Source organism: Sebastes umbrosus, chromosome 21, assembly GCF_015220745.1.
Source record: "Sebastes umbrosus isolate fSebUmb1 chromosome 21, fSebUmb1.pri, whole genome shotgun sequence".
Lineage (NCBI taxonomy): Eukaryota > Metazoa > Chordata > Actinopteri > Perciformes > Sebastidae > Sebastes > Sebastes umbrosus.
Window position 1 is genome coordinate 20,041,921 of NC_051289.1, and position 16,859 is coordinate 20,058,779.

Genomic DNA, 16,859 nt, shown 5'->3' on the forward strand with positions numbered 1-16,859 from the left:
CACACACACACACACACACACAGATGAAAGTCCGTGCTCAAACAGTTGAGGGCAAACTGCTAGATTAGAAGGTATTGACACATTGTGGATCAGCTGTCATCTGTGGTGTCTGACCTCTACATATAGAGCCATTGACCGCGTGGTGCCGATGATCATGATACCGGTGTTAACTGCACACACACATGAACACTTTATGCCAGATAGATGCATCAAGCAGTACCCTAATGTTTAGTCCCTTCATTTGAGTCTATGCGGAGGAATTAGAAGGAAGTTACCGCTTTTATTGTTGTAGTCTGTGACGTCATATCCGTTCCGTATCCGTCAACCAAAACAAACCGCAGCGAGCTCAAACGAGAAAGTAGAAAACGGCAGAGGGTCCGCGTGGATACGACCTGCACCCTCACATGTTAAATCCAGAGTGGTAAACATTACACATACAGTAAAGTATGGAAACACTTTGGGTTTCACACATTGCCACGAAAAGCAGAGCTAGACATCACGGCTAAAGCTGCATGCTAACTCTGTCACGGACAGGAAACGTTATCGTATTGCGGTAACGTGCAGTCGAGCCAGCCGTCACTCAAATCTCTGTGCCAATTCGGCCGATGCTACAACTGTAGAGCACCCATATACTGACGTTTATGTCAAATGCATTCAAACAGCTCCGATGGAGCTGACCATGCATGTATAAAGAGAACGGAGATGACGGGAGAGCTAGAGACGGACTTGGAGAAGTTAGAGCCTTTACGGCCGTTGTTCTGGAGAAGAAGCCAGCCTAAAGCTTGTTGCAGTTGAGAACAAAACACGGCTCTAAAGTTGCAGAATTCATCCAAAGTTGAACTGGAATCAGAAACTGAACTGATTTAAACTGCAGATTGTGAAAGCAGTTCTCTCTGCAGCTTTAGTGGCACACGTAGCAGAATGTTAACCTTGAACCGGTGCCAGTGTTGTGTGGATCGTAGTGTTTTACCGGATTAGGTGGCTGTCAGCAGCACATGCCATACAATGCAATCTGTCCTGTTAAGGAGATCCCATAAATGCCCTTTTTAAATGCTCCAGTCGGCCCAATCCTCCCCCCACCTCAGACCATAATCCCAATCCCAGCCATTGTTCATATAAAGGATAATCCCAGAATTAACTGCTGCCCTGAATGAAGATAGTACTCCCTGTCACGGACACACACACACACACACACAGACCGAACTGCTTCGGTGGCCGAGCGGTCACGGTCCATTGCACGCAGGAACCAAAGCCCATGAGCGAGTTCCGCCTGTAAACTTTTAGCTGTGCGCCATTAGCAACATGCATTTCTGTCCGTTACGTTTGTTTTTAAATGAACTTGCCATCACGTGGACACAAAACTGCAGGAGACAACAGATTTAGTTAGCGCTAATTAGCTGAAATGAGGTAAAACACTGGATTATAAAACGGGTGCGCAAATCAAGCAATCTAATTGGTTCATAGTTGTGAAATAATAACCACATACCACTGGTATGACATCCAGGTCCCTTGCACTTTCAGTACCACTCGACATCTGAGATTTTTTAGGTAAATCAACTTCCAAGTATGAACACTTGAATAGCCCTTATTTAAATCAATAGGTCATAAAAGTTGTAAAATGCACTAACAGCTGAATCCAGAGTTATTTCCCTTCCTTTGTTCATGTGAATAAGACCCAGACTGAGGCTGGACCGAGGGCTGGGAAGCTGAGTTAAAGAAAACGCTCCTGCTTTATCACTCGTCAGTCGAGCCATTTTTTGACAAAATCCACCTGCTAAACAACATGCAGCGCTACATAAAGAGAAGGCTCCACAATGTCGCCCAGAATATGCAAGCAAGCAGGAACGCAGCAGAAATACACCAACCACTGCCTCCGCAGCACCACAATTCAGAGAGATTATGGCCTTAGTGGCCACAAGTGTGAAACCTCTCTCCAGAGCTATTGTCAACTGAAACCAAACCACCGCCACGCCATGCAACACACCTCAACCTGACAAAAAAAAAGGCGAGTCTGGTACAAGCAGTTATCACAGTCATCCTACTGATGCTGAACAGTTTTTAGCGGTTGCAACATATGGCAACATACAATAATGTCAATAAGTAGCCAGATAATGACATCCATATAACGCTAGCCTGTTAGTGTACGCTCCATATTAATCACCGTTCTAGCATCCACCTCGGTATGTTCAGGCAGGAATGACTATTTTATTGTGAACATAATTATTTATTAATAAAAACTATTTAAATTGGAATGCGTCTATACCTTTCGTATTGGCGACCATTTCATGAAAGCAATAGCTTACTAAGCTAAGGGGTGTTGTCCGGCCCGACGCGAAGTGGCCTGTCATGAGCTGTTGCTTAAGTATAACGTAACATTATGGAGTTTTTGTAATATTTCATGCTATTAGAGACAGTCTAATGTGAATTACTTCTTCACAACAGAAATTGAGCAATATCTGATCAAATATAAATTAGTTACATTTCCCCTTTTATTCTACTCGTGCAGTTTATTTCCATGCTACAAAACGTTCAACCTCTGTAGCACCGGCGCTGTACAAAAAACATTAATAGGAAAGAAAATCAATTCCAAGTCTATGATGTGAAAATATGAATCATAGGAATGAAAGGATGAGTGTCCGATGGAAGTGATCCCTGCTGCTGTAGCTTGTGTCAGCACCACTCATCTCCTTCTTTATTCCTTCTTCTTTTTTATTTTTTATTTTCCTCTTTTTTTATACAAGAGGGAAGTAGAGCAGAATGGTTTCATTCTTTCTTCGGAGGGATGTCGACAACACACCCCGTCTTTTATTTAGCTCACAGCTGACAGATATTTCGGGCAGTGGGGCAAATGGTGACGACGGAGGATTGAAGGATAGATGGAGGAGTAGACGGAGGGAGGAGGGTGCGCATATTCTATGAATAAGGTTCAACTTGACATAGAAAACTATTCATGGGAGGGGGGAGGGAGGGAGGGAGGGAAACAGGCAACGGGGCCAACGTTTTTTTCAGACTGTAAGGGAGAGAAAGAAAGAGAGAAATGAAGAGTGAGAGAGATGAGAAAGGAAAGAAGGAGACAAATGAGAGGGTGATGAAGAGAACGGTTAAACAGAAAGAGGAGGGCGTCCACAGAGAATGAATGAGAGCAATAGAGGGCTCGATGGACTCGTCGCTGGCTGAGCTCCAGCTGGGAGTTCATCATGTCAGTTGAGCCACGCGAGTGCACGTGACCAGCCGAAGCGCGGTCGTGACCACAGGAATGACTCAACGGTTCATTAATAATCACAGCCACAATCTGGTTTGTAACTTTATAGATTCTATTAGTGAAGTTTTCCGTAGACTCCTGGTCAGTTTTGACATAAAGAATACGGTCAGTGTCGGTCTACTGTATATTCCTCTTACTGTCAACAAATCCCATGAAATCTTTAAGAGTGGGTCACAAATATATAGTTGTTTTTTTAAACAAAAGCTCAGTGATTTCCTAAATCAACTTGTCACTGTAGTTTTAATCAAACATTACTCAAACAGAAGGAAATAGTACATTTGTGAGGGACTATTTTCAGCGGTGGATTAATCTACATTTGGTGATCTGGTGAGTTTTGGGGGCAGCAGGATGGTGTATGTGCCGTGTTTCCCCCAGGATTTTGTGAGACTGTGGTGGATGGACCTCGGACCCTGTAGGGCGGGAAATGTTGAACATTTTAAAGTTAAAAGCATCAATCTGGTGCACTTTGAGAGCAAACTTAAAGGGACTGTTTGTAACTTTTTAAGTGTATAAATGTTCCGGGTCGGGACACATGCACGCTCGCATACAGTATGCGCGCTCACGTGTGGCCAGAGCCTCTCCTCCTCTGCCTGCTTGCCTTCACTCACGGTTCGGTCCGGTACATTTATGTTACAGCGAGGAGGTCATGTTCTGATTTTCAACATGCTTTTCATTTATTTGGCAAAAATAAGTTAACCAATGTTTGCCTTAACAAAAGTATGGCTAACATAAGGAACATAAACACTTCTTCATTGTCAAATCTCATGATATGTGAATGAAAACTCTGAGATGAACAGAGTGAAAACTATATCTTATTAGATAAAACAGGTGTTGACAAACTGCATAATTTGCAGGTAATAAATCACAAATCACACTTTATCTCATTGTAATACTCAGGGTCTGAAATTAGTTATTAGAGTGGCAGTAAGCAATTAGAGTGGCAGAGAAAAACACAGTGGGAGGAAGTGAAAAAAGTTAATTTCAGACCCTGGTAATACTACTAGCATATCGCAAAAAAATCGCAATAAGATCGTATCTTGACTTAAGTAATGTGATAATATGGTATCGTGGAGCCTGCCCTAGAAATAGTTCTTACATGGTGCATATTCATGAATACATTTGTGTTTCATCAGAGAATCACAGAATTGGGGCAAGGATAGAAATACTGGTTAGTTCCTGGGGCTCTGAGCAAAATGGGTTCAGGGATCATGTGTGGGGTTGGCTCTATGGGAGGGGGGGCGGGGGGGGGGGGACACAGCTCATGTTTGCCCGGTGGCCCCGATAGCAGTAATTGATGGTGATGTCAGATTTCAGGCATTTGGACAAATGTGGGTTCATTACCAGGCTGTACGTTGCTATTTTTGTTTGCAGTAAGTGGAGCCATTACCATGTGGGAAAGTCCAGTTTACTGGACATGAATACGTTATGAGTGCCGCTCTGAGGCATTCACTTGACCTCACTCTTACTTTATCATCACGCACATTCGTCTCTTTGTCTCCGCTCTCCCTTGTGGAGATGGTGTCCTCCACTAATCTGTTTCCCTTGGTGCAACTCTTTCTACCTTAATTATGATGGAACAATTATAGTTTGACTGATAAGTCCCATTTCTCCGTAAAGGAATATTTAATATTTTCCCTCTCCTCAGTGAAAGGCTTCCCTCACATAATAGACCCTCTCCTCCCTCCCCATTCCCCCATTGTTTACTGTGTGTTTGTGTTTGTAGTGTGACTGAAGCAGGTCAGATATGAAGCAGAGTATTTAGGTCAGCTGACATTCATGTTTTCTTTTTTTTCTTTTTTTTTTGAAACCATCTGAGGTTGAGCTTTACGAGTGGCTGATCAAAGCCTGAATTGATCCATTCCCACAGCGCTGCCCTGACACTGATTTCATTAATTACATCAGCAACTCGCCAATCAAACAGACTTCAGGGCAGCACACAGACAGCAGGCCAATCTCCTTCAATGGAGGAGTTTTCTCTTCTCTTGTGTGTGTATCTGTGTATGGTAGTGGATGACTCATTTAGTGAGGCTTCTTGGTCACTGGGGGTTTCATTCCAAATGTTTATTTAAAAGTGTTTTCATTTCAATTGATTCCTTTAGAAAGTTGATCTGTTGGTTCCTGGCAGCCTGTTGTTACTGGGCGAGCTCTGTTTCCTCAAAACTGTCTTTCCATGAACAGCTGCCAGTGTGTAAACCTTCACAGTTCAACTCTGCCTCCAAGAAATGACGTTCATAAACTACTTCTAGAAATAATTTTTTCCTACTCTGTTTTATGAACTAAAGAGATAATTATCTCGGTAATTCTGACAAAAGTTTTAATGGAGAAAAATTCTGCTCTGTTTTTCAGAATTAACAAGATAATTATTTCAATAATTCTGAGAAAAGTTTTCTTGAAAAAAAATTCTGTTGTGTTTTTCTGAATTAATGAGATAATTATCTCGGCAATTCTGAGAAAAGTTTTAATGGAGAAATCTTTTTTTCTATTTTTCTGAATTAATGAGTTAATTATCACAAAAATTTTGATAAAAGTTTTCATCGAAAAAATTCTGCTCTGTTTTTCAGAATTAACAATACAATTATTTCATAATTTTGAGAAAAGATTTCTTGAAAAAAAAAAGATAATTATCTCGTTAATTCAATATTTTTAATTTTTTATTTCATCTAACGTTTTAATTATTATATTGTTATTTTTACTGCTTATTTGCACCAATGAACCAAAGCAAATTCCTAGTGTACACCTGAAACACCTGGCAATAAACAAAGATTCTGATTCTGATTCTGAGAAGAGTTTTCATGAAAAAAGTAAATAAATAAAATGTATTGTTTTTATCTTATTGTTGCATATGTTTTTAATTGTCTGATTTTTGTGTCCAGTGTTTGGCTTAATATCAAACCAGTGTGAAAAATTTTTAATCAGCCCAACACCCTAGTAACTAGAAGGGCACAGCCCTCCACCAAGGCCAGATGCTCTATCTCGCAATGATAACGAAAGTGAAAAATAATTTGTGTATCTGCCCTGTGATTTGGATCCACTCCAGAATGTGTCTTCCTTGGCCCGTGCTACACCCTTAACCAAGTTTCGTGAAAATCGGGCTAGTAGTTTTTTCCTTAATCCTGCTGACAAACAGACAAACAAACCGAACCGAAAACATAAAGTAATAAACCAGAATTCAATCAAAGTTCAATTCAATAAAGTTTGACTTGACTGTTCGGAGCGCTTACTGTACAGCAGGACCAGGACCTGTGTGTAGCGCAGGTTGTAGCTCGACTGCACTGTTTTGTCACACCTACCTGGTCAGTGTGTAGAATGGAGGTTCTGTTAGGAACTATTTTCCTTTCATTACCCATGCATCAGGTCTAACCTCCAGTGTTTTTACTCTCTCTAGTTGAGTTAAAGGCCTTTTCTTCTCACCTTGAAAAACCAAAACACGGCCACACCCCCACCTTCCTCTTCCTCACTTCTCCAGCTTCCTCTGAGATAAAGCCTAATTCAGCAGCACCCTGAGGGGACGCCTTGTCTATTCCTGACTGTCCTCTTGTCTTTTTCTGTTCAATCATACACCCTGTCTAATTGAGTTTATCCATCAGAGTTTATCTCAGGTCAGAGGAAATGAAAGGAGGGCAGTGGTTAAGAAGTATTTTTGATTGCTCCAGACAGTTTTCATTATGCTGTTTATCTTATAATCACAAGCCCTGTTTTCTCATGTCAAGAGATGTGATCAGTCACCAGTGCTGGCCTTGTTCAAGTGAAACTCATAATTAGTTCGCTCTGCTATTTCTGCCGCAGCCTCCAGCGAGTCCTAACACGCACTTTCACACATTGAGGACAGAAAGTGATTTATTTCCACGGTGTCTTGTGGGGATTCACCAGAAAGAGCCTGACGTTTCATAATGGTTTTGGTGAGGTTGTGAAACTGAAACAGGGAACGTATTGTAATAAAGATGTTCAACTACAGCAAGCACTGGTTATAGCAAAAATGTGCCTCAATGTGTGTGCTCTCCGAGTGTGCACCTGTGGGTCGTGTGATATTCCTAGCACACTTTTACACGTCATGATTAGAAGGGGGCCCCGCACAAAGGGTCAATACGGTTTCAAACAAATCATTAAATGTCAAAAAGTCTAATTTCATTATATGCCGGAAATACAAAATATGATAGTGAACAAACTAAACTCAATATTCATTATGAAGAAATAGTTAAAGTTTGATCAACATGTTTCTGAGGTATTCTAATAGATGACAAACTCTCTTAGAGAAATCAGGTTGGTTTTGTCTGCAATAGGGTCACCACATTTGTATACATGTCTGTTAACATTATATTATCCATATTTAACATACTGTAATATTCCAAGTTATCTGAACAAAAGATCGCTGCTTCAGAAACAGTTTATTAGATTAACAACTTCTTTGAATGCTGCTATACCAAGTGCGTCACTTTTTTTCAAAAAAATTGCAGTTATTTGACATCAACATTCTTCAAACCAGTACATTTGTCTTTAAGGCGAGGTATAAGGGATGCAGATTTACTTCATTGTTTTGAATATTATTTTGTTAATAGCGCTCAGTTCCATAATAACCCAACCAGACAGGCTGAGCATCTTCATCTTCCTTTGTATAAAACATCCCGTGGTCAGTTTTCTATCAGATTTCGTGGAGTTATCTCATGGAATGAAAATGTCCATTTAATGGATTCCTCTGTGTCATTGTCTATTTTAAAAAAACTAAAGGTTTGGTTCATACGCTATAGTTTGGGTTTCTGCGGGTGCTCCGGTCTCCTCCCACAGTCCAAAATTAAACATGAATGTTTTTTTCAATCTGACCCAGGTACAACTGCAGAGATAAGAGCTGAGTTCAGACTGGTTCAATCTAAGATGTTTCAGACTGTTATACAGCCACGTTAACTGTGTGTGTGTGTGTGTGTGTGTGTGTGTTTGTGTGCAGCGCGGCTGGAGGTGAGATCTTCAACCAGTGTGTGTCAGATCAGGAAGACGAGGCCTTCAGCGAGGAGGACGTGAAGAGGCTCATGAGGCAGATCCTGGAGGGAGTCTCCTTCCTCCACCAGAACAACGTTGTCCACCTCGACCTGAAGGTCAGTGGAGACACACACACACAAACATGATTCTCCATCACTGCCTGGATTTAGCAATTTCTTGTATAGGCCTTTAATTTCTCCTCTCATTTCTTCATGATGTCTAAAATTAAGTCAGTCAGTTAATATGAAACCTAATTCATTCACTCTGACATTAGAATGAAAACTGTTAACAATAAATATACCTTGGCCAACACATGCCTCCCTGGTGTGACCTCAGTGTCTGGTCCATGTGTCTAATGCCGTTACTCTACTGCACACACACTCGCATGACTCTTCCTGAAATAGTCAGGTAGGCTGACTGACTGTTGTCTCCCTCAGTTTAGACCAGGGGTCCAATCTTTTCATGCCAGGGGCCACATGGAGGAAGATAAAATATGGTCCTGGGCCACAGTCCTTTTAGTTTAAGTGAGTTTGAAGCACTTTGTGCTGTACAGTACAGTATGAATCTGTGAAGTCCTATTATAAGTACACGTCTGAGCTAAATATATTGTACACTGTTGTAGTGAAATCATTTTTGTATTATTATTTTTAATTTATATTCAAGATATGCATTGGAAATGAATATAATTTATAAACAAAATAATAATTAAAAAAATAATACAATTATATAAAATAAACAATAATAATAATAATAATAAATTAATAAACCCACAAAATCAAACCAAAACAGAGCAGAACTAATGTGAAAGCTAAACTCATGAGATGCAGTGTGGCTGTGTGTTATCCACTTTTCAGCAAGGTTTTGTAAAATCCAAGTCTTAACATTCTGAGACACTAAAGCAGTCATACAAAGCCAGAATATATTGTTTTTAATTCCATCCATCAGAAATAAAATGACCATACTGACAGAATAATTACATGCATACAGACTATAAACCTTTAAACTGTTCCCCAAATGAAGAAGAAGAAAACACTTTCTTACATGAAGGAGTGAAGATAAGATGGCCCAGGTGAGACAGATGTAGATGATGTGTTTCCTGTCTAACACTAACGTAATGTGCTGTGCTGTGCTGTGCCGTCAGCCTCAGAACATCCTGCTGACCAGCAGCTCTCCTCTGGGGGACATCAAGATCGTGGACTTTGGTCTGTCCCGGATGGTCAGCAGCCACCAGGAGCTCAGGGAGATCATGGGAACTCCGGAGTACGTTGGTGAGTTGCTGCTCAAAAACATCACTTCTGCCACCTCGCACAAATCATGTTTGCACTGATTTCATTCTGAATGATGAACTAATATGTGTGTATTCATGTTTTCAGCTCCTGAGATTCTAAATTATGAGCCCATAAGCACAGCAACAGATATGTGGTAAGAAAGCTCTTCTGTTTGATTAGGTGGATAAAATGTGGTATGAAAACGTGTGACTCTGTGGGGCCCCCAAGTGGTAGTATCAAAAAAGACACCGTGGCCTCTCTCATGTTTACTAAGACTAATACAGCCTTAGAGGGATGGGAAGGCTATTAGTTTTGCACATTTTAGTGTATATAATATCATTTATGGTTGTTGTGTGTCAGCTTGCCCTGATCCTGTCTGCTCTGTGTTTAGGAGCACCGGTGTGTTGGCCTACGTGATGCTGACGGGCATCTCTCCGTTCCTGGGCGAGAACAAGCAGGAGACGTTTCTCAACATTTCCCAGCTCAATGTGAGCTACAGCGAGGAGGAGCTGCAGCAGCTGGACCGGGCCGCCCTGTCCTTCATCCAGATGCTGCTCCGCAAGCAGCCACAGTGAGTCATCCTCCTCACCTCACATTAACTCTATAGGTCGCAGTAATGTGTAGTATTTCTGCCCTTCAATGCAAGCCGGTTTGTTCGGTGTTTACTGACGTTGTGCTTTGGTTTATTTTTTGGCTGCTGTGAAGCACGGCTATCTAGTGGGCTCACTAACTAACTAGCAGCGGCAGAAGAAGTACTCTGATCTTTTACCTAAGTAACAAGACTGTCAAAACCGAGTATATGTCTGGACCGTGTACGGTCAGTCTGTGAATTTGTGGCTAAATAGTTAAACAAATAGTCAGTGGTGATGTCTATAATGTTAAATTCATGTTAAATTTGTAGACTTTCTGTTATTCCATCTAAACCAGGGGTCTGCAACCTGCGGCTCCGGAGCCACAGGCTCTTTAGCCCCTCTCCAGGCGCTCCCTGTGGATTTTTAAAAAAATTAGTGGAAATGAATAACTGTTTTTTTGTTTACATTTTAATTTGTATTTACCATTGTTGTAGGTCTATGGTACGATGGTACGATGGAGTATTAGGGCAACATTGAAGAAAAAAAATAAATCTGAGATTTCGAGAATAAAGTCACAATATTATAAAGTAGTAATTTTAGGTGTTATTTTCTTTTTTCTTGTAAAGTCATGGCTTTATTCTCATTATATTATGACTTTTTACTCATAAAGTTATGACTATTCTAGTAATATTATGACTTTTTTTCTCTTAAAGTTATGACTTTATTCTCGAAATCTCAGATTTTTTTCTCCCTCATGTGGCTCTAATACTCCGTAGTACATTTGCACTTGGGCCCTCACTGCATTAGACTTATAAACTATATACTTAGACTATAGGCTGTGTTACCTTAATTACAAAATGCTCAAATGTTTTGTGGCCCCAGACAATTATTTTTTATTTTATTTTTTTCTAAAATGGCTCTTTTGATAATAAAAGTTGCTGACCCCTGGTCTAAACAGTCCACCAGTCTTCCACCAGTAATTGTACCTCGCTGATCATCATATTTTTATGATGATAACTACTCTGGTTTCGTCAAAATAAAGTCTTAATTCACAGAGTTAGATGTGAAAGAAACAGCTGTTATATGTGCTCCTGAAAGCTGCAGTACCAGACTCCATTGACAGAAACAGTCATTTTACCTCATTTTATTTCTTATTTTTTTCATTTAAACTCGACAGAAATACAATAAAATTCATCAAAAACCGTCTTTGGTCCAGCGCGTTTGTGATGTTGAATATTTTTAGCGGGGTTTTCCTGCATATGCGCTAATTTTGGTGTGTGTGTGTGTGCAGGGATCGGGCCACAGCAGAGCAGTGCCTCAAACACCCCTGGCTTCAGTTCTCAGAGCCTCAGGAAACCCAAACGGTGGAGGAGATCCTCCCGGTGGAGGACCAGGAGGCATCCAGCTCCACCAGCAGCCCCACCAGTAGCCCCGAACCTCCCAGCAGCCCGACCACAGCTGAGAATGTGGAGGAGGAGGAAGAGGGGGAGGAGGGGGAAGGCCCGGTGACGGAGGAGCTGATCGTCATGGCAGCCTACACCCTGGGCCAGTGCCGCCAGTCCTCCTCCTCCAGCTCAGACAAGGAGGTGCTTGCTGCCGAGCAGAAGGCCATCTCCAAACGCTTCAAGTTCGAGGAGCCTTTCAGCGCCCTGCAGGAGGTCCCCGGAGAGTTCATCTACTGACACCACCTGACAGCACTGTGTTAGCGTTGTCACGGTAACTAAAATAAACCTTCTGACTGTACAAACTCCCCTCCATGTATACTGTACGTGTATAATCAGATGCTGTTGCACACTGATTTTATTTAAGCAGTTGGATTTTAAGTGCATTTTTTAAGTACGTACTCACATGTTTCTTCCACAATGCATCACCTCGCTTGACACCCACTCCACCCCGCCTTCTGCAACAGCTACAGCAGGTTTACGTCTCTCGTATTTCATTTGGTTTGCCGTTGTGTATTTTTTTCTTTTCTCTCTGAACAACTGGCCAAATCTAGACAGCATGACACGCGGAGATATTTCCAGAAGCTACAGTAGAGTTTGTATTGGACTGTGTTGAAGTGTGAGGTCTTCTTTCCGGAGCTGTCAGTTTTAGACCAACTTTTAACAATCAAACACGGAGATTCTTCTGAAAAGAATTCACATTTTTGTGAATTCACACAGTGAAGCCTCAATACGTAAATAAACGTATACATACAAAAATTCAAATCATTGATTGAGATTGAAAGTTCATTTTTGACCTTGACGACAGCAGTTTACAAAACAATCCGACTACAAGGTGCATGCGGTAGTTCTTCTGGAGCTTTTCGACCGTATCAATTCTTCAGCAGACGGAGTTTGCCCAGTTTTCACGAAGAAAGAGTCGAGTGAGAAAAAAAAGTACTTTGAGTTTGAATTGGGGCTGTCAAAGTTATCGTAGTAAAAGTAATGTAAATTTGTTTTAAAGCCACTAATTTCTTTAACGCATTAACGCAATTGTGTACTACGACACAAAGCTTCAGAACAGATACTAAACGGACCTTGTGATGAAATTGTTTTGTTAAAAAAAAATGTCTTCAAATAAATATTTGTGCTAAATATAAATTGTGTCTAACATTTTTGACACATTATTTTTCTGAAAGTCTTTGGACTTCTCAGTTACTTGCCGGTAAAGTGTGTGCAAGTCTACACAAGCAGGGCAGTCTGGACATTTGGATTCAACAAGAGACAGACCCAGAGGGGCCGGAAACAGACCAGAATGCAGCCACATGACAGACTGGTCAACATGTCGGTCCAGTTTCAGTGTTTTTCCTCAGAAACTCACAGACAGCGAGTGCTTGAGAGGATATAAATTATATATGAGGGTCTTTACAAACACTCTGTGTAAGTCTTTTGTAAAGGAGATATTTATGTTCTGATCTTAATTAGAGCCCCACTGATACTGGATTACTTATATACCAATAGAGATTTTGTAGTTTAAAAAAAATGTCTCACAATCTGTGTGATGGAGACACAAAATTTGCATTTCTGTACTGACATTTCTCATCACTTATCGGCGAACATTCGATACAGACCAAAAATTATTAAAAATTTTTCAGGCATTTTCACACGTGTCAAAATCCGCTTCTTACATGCATAAAGTCTTCAAAATAAACTTCTGTCTTCACAGGAAACAATTCGGTTAGGTTTAGGAAAAGGGTTAAAATAACTACACAAGTGGTGTTTCTTAAGTACGGAAGTTACGTGAGAAATCAACTTTGACTTCTGATTTCACACAGGACATGAACACCGGTCTCCTGGGCAAAAGTCCAGTGTTTTTTTGACCCACCGTTCCACCCCGACCTCGTCCCTACACAGCGTTTGTCACTCTTTATACTTCCTGGTTCACGATTACGTGAATTACACATGAATTGAATCCATGGGATATATACTAATTACAGTGCATTCAACAGCCTGAACACTGACCATGCCGGAGTCAGCAGTTTGAGCTCCGTCACACAGCTGACATCAGTTCATCTGTGAGCTTTCAATATTTAGGATGACGGGCCAAAAGGCATTCTGGGAAAACACACGTCACTGACTAACGTAGACAACAGATGAGTCAGGTTTAGAGCAACTAACTCCAGATGATATGTACAACGTGTCTGTGAGCCGATACTGACAGTTCAGTACACAGTATGTAAACATTGTGTATATAATAACACCTCTACAGTTCCAGTCATCACATTATGTGCATGTGTACTGATGACTGAAGGGTTGATTTGCAGTTGGGACTGTTTGTGGTTACAAAACAGTGAGAAATAACTCACTTTTTTCCTGATTTTTTTTCACTCAGAAGCCAAATGTGTGTTGATTTCTGTCCATTTTCTCGTCTGTGCTGCTGTAAGAGAGAAGAACAAGCCTTTCCTAACTCGACCAAGTTTTTTTGTATTTGGTGCCATGCTTGGAGAAAATATTTGATGATTTCAGCTCTTGTTTTAATTATTATTATTATTATTATTATTATTATTATTATTGCAGGTGTTTCTGTGTAATATTGCAGATATTTATAGACAGAATATTTGAGTTTTCTAATTCTGTGTACATGATGCAAATTATTTTGTTTTGTTTTTATGAGGGTTTATTCAACAGTACATGTCACATATTCCTCTAACATGAATCACTGACCTTCCCCACGGTTCAGTTGTGTCTGAAGCAATAAACACAGGTCATTTGAACCTGTACATGTAGACAAGGAGCACTCTAGACTTCCAGAGGGTCTGCACTATACATTTATGTCTATGAAACAATAAGCTCTGTTGCTGTAGGAACAGATTTGTACATTGAATGTACCGTACTGTAAATAAACATTTCAGAAGTGTGTCGAGAGTGTTGTTATCATTTGGGATCAGAGTACAGAGAGGAAACGTGTTTTTAGCAGCCATACTGTATATACCTCAACTCATCTCATAGTGATAAACAATGCAATAAACCCTCTGCAGATGAGCTGGGGTCATTATGAGGCTGTTATATTTCAGATTTTATTTTCAATTCATATGTTAGAGTAGCCCAGAGAAAAGCTGAGAGGTAGAAGAAGAACTGGGTGAAACGAATAAAAAATCAAATCAGATATTAAGGTGAGGCACTACAGGCAAAAACAATATTTTCATGCTTCAGAGATTTTGGTCTATTTAGCTTCCATAACATGTCTTCTTTCTGACTAGTGGAAAGAAAACATCCAAAATACATATTTGAGTGTTTTATTTTACTACTTTGTCTATTTGCGTCTGTAGATTTCTCCTAAATTCTCTTAAACAACAAAAGTTAGCATTAGATAATGCCTTATTTGTGTATTTAAACATAATGTAATCCATATGAAATATAGGGCTACTAAGTCATTTAGAAGTGTAGTTGCATATTGTTCCCAGAGGGGGGCAGAACATGCATTCTGTGGAAATTAAGTGTAGAGGATGTGACTGCAGCCTGTGTATTTCTCTCTTCCCTTGAGATTTCTTCCTGGAATTACAGTATCCAGAGGATAGACACTCTCTCACTGACACTCACTGACACACAGAGGAAAATTACATAAAAAAAGTCATAGTATAGTAAGTCGAAAAAATAAAAAAGTCATAATATGTCGAAAAAGGGTCATAGCATAGTATATCAAAATAATCTAAAAAGTCTTGGTATATAATGTCGAGAAAAAAAGGCATAGTATAGTATATGGAAAAAATAAAAACGGTCATTGTATAATATGTCGAAAAATTTCATTAAAAAAGTCAGTATAGTATGTCAAAAAAATTTAAAAGTCATACTATAGTATGTCGAAAAAGTGATAGTATAGTATGTCTAGTATAGTATGTCGAAAAAAGTATATATATAGTATATATATACACAGTATATTGGGGGAGAAAAAAAGTTCGGAAACTTTATAACCATTGGCAGAGCATTTTGGCACATCTTTCTTGGGCGCTACCCACATAATCAGCTTTGCTGCTTATCCCACAAATGCATGATCCTACAAGTTGGACATCATTGCGAAGGTAAATAAACAGGCTTTCCAACCATGTAAGATACAATGCCAGTTAGCATTGTAACAACAGAGAAATAATCAACCAAACACAAGTTTCCGAACTTTTTTTTCCCCGTATATATACATATATATATACACATACATACTGTATACACACATACATATATACACATACATATATATATATATATATTTACTGTATATATAAATGAGTACATAAAGATGACTTTGTCCATTTCTTTTCAGTTCATCCACACAATTGGTCTGTTAATAAGCAGTGCTCAGGTAGAAAGATACAAGCACTGCAAGCAATACAGCTTCTGATGAGACTCAGCATCAACACAATACAGTACAATGTCAATACTTGCCAACACATCCATCTGGACTACTCTATAAAATACAGCTGCAGAACTAATTGTGTATTTTTGTATAATTGTGTGTGTAACTAATTGTGCTGCTTCAATGAAATCGAAGCACTAAATCAAAGGTCCAGTTACATGTCGAGCATCAAGCCCTTCACAGCAATTACTCATATTTTGATACACTCAAAGTGTTGGAATGCAGCCATAAGCCACAGAAAGTCCCATCATCCATCTTTTAAAGGTCCTATGACTTGGATCATCATTCCTTTTACAAACCCTATTATGTATATGGACTCATTTATCCTATTAATTGATGTAAAGCATGATAAATTGTAATTATTTTTACTGATCTTAGGAGAAAGTGGATTTTAAGGTTTTATGACATTGTAGCTTTACACAGACGGGACGTATTTTAAATGTCCTTTGAAAGAATCATTCTGTCTCCTCTCTCTGACAGCATTAGCTGTGGCTAGGGCTGGATATCGGACTGCAATACTGTATTGGTACCAATCAAAATGTGTCCATCATGGTGAAAAGACTTCTCCCCAAAAAATATTAATATAGTGGTTCCTTATTATCGTATAAATGCATAACGTTCTACTTGCATCAAATACTGTATATTATTACACAGCTTTGTTGAATACTCGATTGTGATTGGTCAATCATGGCGTTCTACGGTTTGTTATTTCTTTATAGCAGACCGTTGCTATGTATAACAGACCGTTGCTATGGGTGTAGTTATGATGTCGGATTCTGGAGGACTGTTTTGTGTCAAATTATTGATTTCTTAATTAAGTAGCTGTGTAATAAGCGGGATAATATACAGTGTCTCAAGACCCCTTTATCTCCCTATTGGGGTTTATTTCACAACAATGACTGGCTCGCTGTACATTATCCCTTACATATTCGTGAATGTAACAAAATCAGAGCCAAA

At 39.8% G+C, this 16,859-nt stretch overlaps 1 protein-coding gene across 1 annotated transcript in view; it reads left to right on the forward strand.

The window, feature by feature from the left end:
- stk17a (serine/threonine kinase 17a) overlaps window positions 1–12,655 on the forward strand; it is a 28,785-nt gene extending 16,130 nt beyond the window's left edge. Inside the window, exons 3-7 of the mRNA XM_037757290.1 lie at window positions 8,202–8,349; window positions 9,375–9,501; window positions 9,607–9,655; window positions 9,893–10,072; window positions 11,365–12,655. Coding sequence (XP_037613218.1) covers window positions 8,202–8,349; window positions 9,375–9,501; window positions 9,607–9,655; window positions 9,893–10,072; window positions 11,365–11,755 — 895 coding nt within the window. The 3' untranslated portion in view covers window positions 11,756–12,655. The remainder of the gene's footprint in view (window positions 1–8,201; window positions 8,350–9,374; window positions 9,502–9,606; window positions 9,656–9,892; window positions 10,073–11,364) is intronic.
- The last annotated feature ends 4,204 nt before the right edge of the window (window positions 12,656–16,859 follow it).